Raw genomic sequence first — 6,942 nt, forward strand, 5'->3', positions numbered from 1 at the left:
AAGAGTTACATCAGTCTCTTGTGCAAGCAGAGGACTGCCCAGTTGAAATGTGCAAGTTGCATTGCACAGGCAATTACTGTGAAACTCACTGTTTCAAAAATATTGTATAGTTTTAATATAATCACAGTAAGATATGAAATTACATTATGCCAAATCCTATGCATTTAAGTGTTCTCCCATTGGGACTGATATACATGAAATGTGAATTAGAATAATGGATCCTGAGATATCACATTATCTATAACTATTCTGCACATAACTCAAGTTCAGTGTGAGTATTATATTTACTTAGTGTATGGCTGTATCACTACATGCATGCTTCTGATTCAAACTGAAATGCAGTACATTAATAACTCTGAAAATAGAAAGCCAGTCCGGTGGAGAAAGACCAGGTCTACAAACAAGAGGAGGTGGTATCTTTATCCTGTACTTTAAGTGGTAAAGACCACATTCAAACACCTCTTTTTCATACAAAGAAAAATCCAGCTACTTGTGGTTAAAATTTGTCTTGGTTTGTGCAACACTCTGAACCACAAACCAGCCAACCACATTCTGGGCTAATGTATCATGTGAATCCAACCAGTGTGTGTAGTTCGTGGTTCAGTGTGCTGTTCAAATCTAGAAACATGGGTTAATTTCATAAGCCACTGTTGAGTTAAGGATGGGCACAGGTTATCAAAGACAGCCACCATTCTTAGAGATTCAGAAATAGATGATCACTCAGTTTCCTGTACCTGTACTGAGATCAGTTGTCCGTGATTTGCACACACTACTGTGCGCAGCACCATTCACTGAGGACATAAACTGTGAATGTTGCCTTGGGCTCCCAGAGTAGTGTATTTCAAACTTGTCAACTTTAAGATGTGTGAACCTCAACTCCCAGAATTCCCCAGCCAGCAACACTGTCCTAGAGAAACAAGTGAAGTAGAAGATAATTACAGTGCAATTCATCCTATTCCTACTGTGCACCAGAAGCGCCGAGGTATAATTCAAATCTCCCCCACAGCGTTAGCGGGATAATTGAAATCGCGCTGTAACATTATCTTGAGAGTGTTCCTTTTAAAAAAAAGCACATGCAACAAATGCACCAATGGGCGTCGCTCTTCCCCCGCGGCAAACGCCACGCCACCCGCTCAAGGTACGACCAGCGTTGACTGGCGGGCTTAAGTCACGTGACCCGTCGGGATGGCGGCTCCTACCGTGGTTCTGTTGTACGGCCAACCATTCCAAGCGGAACCGGAAGTGCAGCGTGTGCTGGGTTGGGCTGGGCAGACGGCGCTGAGCTGTGCGGGAAAGCCGGGCAGGTGGGTTTCGGGGGAAGATGCGTGCTTTTAAAGCAGCGTGTCGAATGCAGGAAGGAGTTGCTGCGGAAGGATCCGGGATGATCCAAAGGACCAGGGAAGAGAGGGGGGGGGAACTGAGCAGGGAGGTGAAGAGGCGCATTACTTTACGGCAGGACTAAGTAACTTAATGCCTTCTAGATTCATCGGCTGCGAGTTTCCTGATACCTAACTGGCCGTGCTGCCTGGGCCTTAGGAAAGTTGTAGTCCAAACATAACTGGAAGACCACTGATTTGAAGCGGGGGCGGGGGGGAAGCTAAGAAGGCTTACAGTACAAGAAGTAAGATGTGGAAGGAACATGTTGTTTTCTCACCATCAGTGAGGATACAGTTTTAAATGGCGAAAGTATTCCTCTTCTGGGAGATAGTTTTATTAACAGCACAGTTGGGGAAGATCCTTCCCTTCCTTCCTAACCGTACGATCCCTTTGCAGATTCTGTAGGTATAGAAAGTATAAGAGACTTTGGGCGTCGGTGTATCAAATATTCCCTTTTCTTGCCAGGCAAGCCTGTTATTTTGCTGAGTTGTCCTTGTTTGGCAATGCATATTTAGCCACTCCTTTCAACATAGCTTTTATCTGTATTTTAGATTGTGATGTTGGAATTGTATGTTCTATTGTCACTTAACAGGGTGGGTTTCTATAGCAATAATTTCCTCCTTTTTAATATTAGAAAATTATTTTTCAGAAAGTAAAAAAGATAATGTGATTGTAAAAAGCCCCTCTTTTTAAAAACTCACTGTAAAACCCAAGGATGCTCTTCCAGGTGTTATTTAAGCCTAAATTATTATTTTGAGTTTAAATTACCGTTTTTATTATTAATATTTGCATGCGATAAAGATATTTGGAGTTTAGTATGACAGCTGAAAATGAACTCTGGTGTACAGTGAGTTTGATGCAGAAATTTTGTTTCAAGATTGCTGCAATAATGTTTCTTTGGTAGTTTAAGATTTTAATGTCTTCTCCCTCCCCACTGGAGTTACTGGAGATCCTAATCACAGCCTCAGTAAAGTCAGTATTGCAATTCAATGAAACACTTGTTACCTTCCCAAACAGGTGGGGGAAGATAGGTGACTTGTTCAGCTGGTAGGTCTTGTTTTTCATTGCTCACTTAGGAAGCACTGAAACAACTCTTAACATCTGCTAGTAACCTCAGTATCATACAGCCTTTCTCACCCATTGCAACTCTTGGCAGATTTGTGATGACTTCTCCACACTAATTTTGTGATTATTTTTCTGTCCAGCCAAACCACCTTTTGGGGCTAATCTATTGGTCTGCCATAATCATCATCTTTTACATCAGGGTTTCTCAACCAGGGTTCCATGAAGCTTTAGGATTCCATGAGAGGTCACTTCGGGTTCCCTGGGAGATCACGATTTATTAAAAAAATTATTTCAAATTTGGGCAACTTCACATTAAAGAGGTATGTTTCGTTCTTTATTTTTAGTTTAAGAACACTGTTAATGCATATATATAGGCCTACACATGAAATGAATATAATAATTTTGTAACTTCTGGCCTATATTTGAGCCTGAATGTGCAGGGGTTCCTCGAGGCCTGAAAAATATTTCAAGGGTTCCTCCAGGGTCAAAAGGTTGAGAAAGGCTGCTTTACATAGTAATTGAACTTCTCTAGCAAACTAAGAAGGGGCTTGTACATTTGAGTTGTCGGAGGGATTTCCCTCCACTGTGTAATAGAAGGTAATTAGGCATCAGGCAAGAGTATTTTAGCAGGACTTGCTTTGTATACATTGCAGGTGTAAACTCTCTCAGTCTGAGTTTGGAATGTATTCTGTAAATGAAACTGGACAACTTGAAAAATAATCTTACTTTTTTTCTTTTCTTTTCTTTTCTTTTCTTTTGAGATTAGAATTGTAGCCATCATGGTTGTAGGCAGGAGATAATATCCATAGAATTCAGTAGAGCAACATTTTAGTTAGCTTGAATATCTTCCTGGCCCTCTTTTTGCTGCATATCTCTAACGTTTATATTCCCATCTGTGTTTCATCTGCTTTTTAGCCTATGCTGGCATATTCAATTTCTTCTTGAAGCTTTTAAAGTATTAAAGATAACATTATACATTGCCTTTCTAATAATATCATAGAAATTACTTAATTGAAAGTAGTAGGTTTTTATTACCAGAGTATGTGCCAACAACTGCAGATGCCTATTTGAACCTAAAGCTCAAATGACTATCTAGTCCAGAGCAACCACCAGTACCTTTCCTTTCTAGAACTGCCTCTGGAAAGATGGTGGCCTACCACAATTGTTATCCCCATTACAACTACTCTGCTCCAAACTCAAACTTCCATTTAATTATAGCTACATTGTACTCCTTCTAGCCTTCCCTCTGGGTGGAACATCAATGGCATGCAAGAAAAAAGTAGATTAGATGATTAGAAATTTGTAGACAATTCCTATAATTGTTTCCAGGAACTAGTTCTTGCTTGATGCAAGTGACCAGAAAAGAAACTATATATTTGTATAAACCATTTACTTGATATGTATAATATTTAAAATGTGGATATCCTAAAAAAAGCTAAACAAGGTGTGACTTGATTAGTAAGGAATCCTAGAGATAAAGGCTATGCCGGGAAGTGTGTTTTCTTAATGTAATCCATGTAGTCATTAGAAGTGAACATTTGACTTCAAGTAGTCTTTTATTTAGCTGATTTATGTATTTTTCTCCCATGGTTGAACATAACTGTTACAAGTCACCAGGAGCTGAGTTTGACTCAAGGAAGGCTTTACCTTTAGAAGTAAACAGCAACCCCCACAGTAAACATGTAAGAGTGTGCTTTAAATATGCAAACATTTGGAGGACAAACTTTTTAAAAACAGGAGTGGACCACAAATCTCCTTCGAGTCTTCAGGAAAAGCTTCCTTTTCACCAAATCATGCAAGGTATAGAGAAAATGAGCAGGAACAAAAAAGTCTTCCCCTCTCTCAAAACACTGAGATGAGGAGTCATCCAGTAAAGCTGGCTGGAAGGAGACTTAGAATAAAATAAAGTGCTTGGAATTAATTATCACAAGACTTGGTGAAGGCCACTGACTTGGGTGACTTTAAAGGGGATTGGAGAGCTTCATGGAAGATGAGTCTGTCAAGAGCCATTAGTCTTGAAGTCTCTAGGTTAGAGGTGGATGCTTCTAAATATTAGTTGCAGGGAAGGAATGCCAGGAGAAGGTAAGTCTCCATCTCCAGCTTTGTGCTTGGCAGAGGCATCTGGTTGACCATTGTGAGGAATAAAATGCTGGACTAAAATGGGCCTTGGCTTTATCCAGCAGGACATATTTACCTATTTTATACCTGTTAAATATTTACCTGTTTTAAGTGTCCCTTGAATATCTCTTTTTCTTTTTCAGCTGTGTTGGGAATAGATCTTCAGAGATGCACAGGATGATTTGAAGCACCATGCTGATTGCTGCCTATGTCGCTTTTGCTTTTCTCCTGCTGATGTGTTTTGGCTTGGAGTTCTCTGCCTGCCGCTCCAGGCTCACCAGCAGGTCTTGCTCCAACCCAGCCTTCTTGCGGTTCCAGCTAGATTATTATCAGGTCTACTTCTTGGCTCTCACAGCGGATTGGTTGCAAGGACCTTATCTTTACAAACTCTACCAGCACTATAACTTCTTGGAAGCCCAGATCACCATCATTTATGTTTGTGGTTTTGCCTCAACAGTGTTGTTTGGGCTGGTTTCCAATTCCTTGGTTGACCGCTTAGGGCGAAAAAAGTCTTGCATCCTGTTCTCCTTGACTTACTCTATCTGCTGCCTCACAAAGCTCTCCTGGGATTATTTTGTGCTAATTGTAGGAAGGATATTAGGAGGGCTGTCCACTGCTCTGCTCTTCTCTGCCTTTGAAGCATGGTACGTGCATGAGCATGTGGAGCATCATGATTTCCCAGCAGAGTGGATTCCTGCCACCTTCTCTAAAGCTGCCTTCTGGAATAGTATCATTGCTATTGGAGCTGGTGTAGTAGCCAATATCTTTGCTGAATGGCTGGGATTTGGCCCAGTAGCTCCCTTCATGGTCTCTATTCCCTTTCTTGTCCTGGCTGGTACCTTGGTTATGAAGAACTGGGATGAGAATTATGGAAAGAAGAGGGCACTGTCTAGAACTTGCACTGATGGCCTGAAATGCCTTCTCTCTGATCGCCGTGTCCTGCTTTTGGGGACCATTCAGGCCTTATTTGAAAGTGTCATCTACATCTTCATCTTCCTCTGGACTCCAGTCCTGGATCCCTACAACCCACCCCTAGGCATTGTCTTCTCAAGTTTCATGGCTGCCAGCATGGTTGGTTCCGCACTTTACCGTGTGGCCACCTCCAAGAAATACCACCTCCAGCCCATGCACATCCTTTCCCTTTCGGTCCTAATGGTGTTTTTTTCACTCTTCATGCTGACTTTCTCAACCAATCCTGGGCAAGAGAACCCTTCAGAGTCATTCTTGGCCTTCCTGCTCATTGAGCTGTCCTGTGGGCTCTACTTCCCTGCCATGGGTTTTCTCAGGCAAAAGGTGATTTCTGAGAAGGATCAGGCAGGCGTGATGCATTGGTTCCGTGTTCCATTGAACTTGCTGGCTTGTCTTGGGCTGCTTATCCTCCATGATAGTGATTATAAGACAGGCACCAGAAATATGTTCACCATCTGCTCTGTCATGATGGTAATGGCCCTCTTGGCTGTTGTAAGCCTCTTTACTGTTGTCCGAAACAATGCAGAGCTCAGGCTGCCCAGTTCATCTAGTCAGGCTGAGATATCTTCTGAGTTCTGAACTAGGGAATGGTGAGCTATTTCTATGGGAGCTGCTTTGGAACTAGCCAATTGTCCATAATGTATCACTGAGCCAGTACTGTATATACACAAGGAGTCTGCAAAAAGAACACTGAGCCTCTGCCAAGTCCTGTGTGGACCCCTTCCACATACTAGAAGAGTGAAGTGGATGCACATCTCATTTTCTTCTTTTCAACAAAGGTGGGCTACATTACAAGCTACGTCTATGACAAGCATAGCGTGTCCCCCCCCCCTTTCCCTTTTTTCCCCAGCTTGGAGTTCTTAATTCCAGTGGCCAGTGGCTTCTTGGCTTCTGCTAGCCAAATGTGGGGATTGCTGTTTGCTACTTCATCCTGAATCGATGGTGGCAGATAATGGCTTAAAAGGACAAAGCAGGGTTTTTTTTAAAGGAGTGAGGTTGATAGACTGATCATCCAATATCAGTATTGAACTTGGTAGCAGGATCAGCTGTATTCTTTAATCAGCAATATCAGCCATATTTTATTCTGCTTTTTAAAAAATAATAAAACTAAACATAAAGCTTATCTTGAGTCAATTTTAATTTTGAAAGTATATAGCCAGGCTTGGACAAATATTTCAAAATGAAGAAGGTGGAATATTTTGAAATCCTAGCTGTAGACATCACATACTCAAGGTTCTTATTGGGTTTATATTAGTTTCACAATTTCCAGTATGGCAGTGATACAGGATTTTTCTTCCATTTTCCTGTATTCCCTTTTTTTTTTTAGCTTCTGGTTCGGTTTATGGTGAAGAGCGTACTAATTAAGCATCTGCTCAATATTGGGTTATTTATCATACTTGTGAATGGTAGAAT

At 41.4% G+C, this 6,942-nt stretch overlaps 1 protein-coding gene across 2 annotated transcripts; it reads left to right on the plus strand.

The window, feature by feature from the left end:
• Positions 1–1,201: 1,201 nt before the first annotated feature.
• Positions 1,202–6,652, plus strand: MFSD5 (major facilitator superfamily domain containing 5). Of its 2 annotated transcripts, none has more exons than XM_063293883.1 (2): positions 1,202–1,304; positions 4,704–6,652. In XM_063293883.1, the coding sequence occupies exon 2, from the start codon at positions 4,753–4,755 to the stop codon at positions 6,106–6,108; it is 1,356 nt and encodes a 451-aa protein (XP_063149953.1). In that variant the 5' UTR covers positions 1,202–1,304; positions 4,704–4,752; the 3' UTR covers positions 6,109–6,652. The 2 variants fall into 2 exon arrangements, with proteins under 2 accessions (XP_063149953.1, XP_063149952.1); XM_063293882.1 differs by lacking the exon at positions 1,202–1,304 and adding an exon at positions 2,463–2,762.
• The last annotated feature ends 290 nt before the right edge of the window (positions 6,653–6,942 follow it).

The sequence above is a fragment of the Candoia aspera genome, chromosome 2 (genome assembly GCF_035149785.1).
Source record: "Candoia aspera isolate rCanAsp1 chromosome 2, rCanAsp1.hap2, whole genome shotgun sequence".
NCBI classification, from domain to species: domain Eukaryota; kingdom Metazoa; phylum Chordata; class Lepidosauria; order Squamata; family Boidae; genus Candoia; species Candoia aspera.

Coding starts and splice junctions, on each gene's coding strand:
- MFSD5 (XM_063293883.1), top strand. CDS start 4,753: ATGCTGATTGCTGCCTATGTCGCTTTTGCTTTTCTCCTGCTGATGTGT.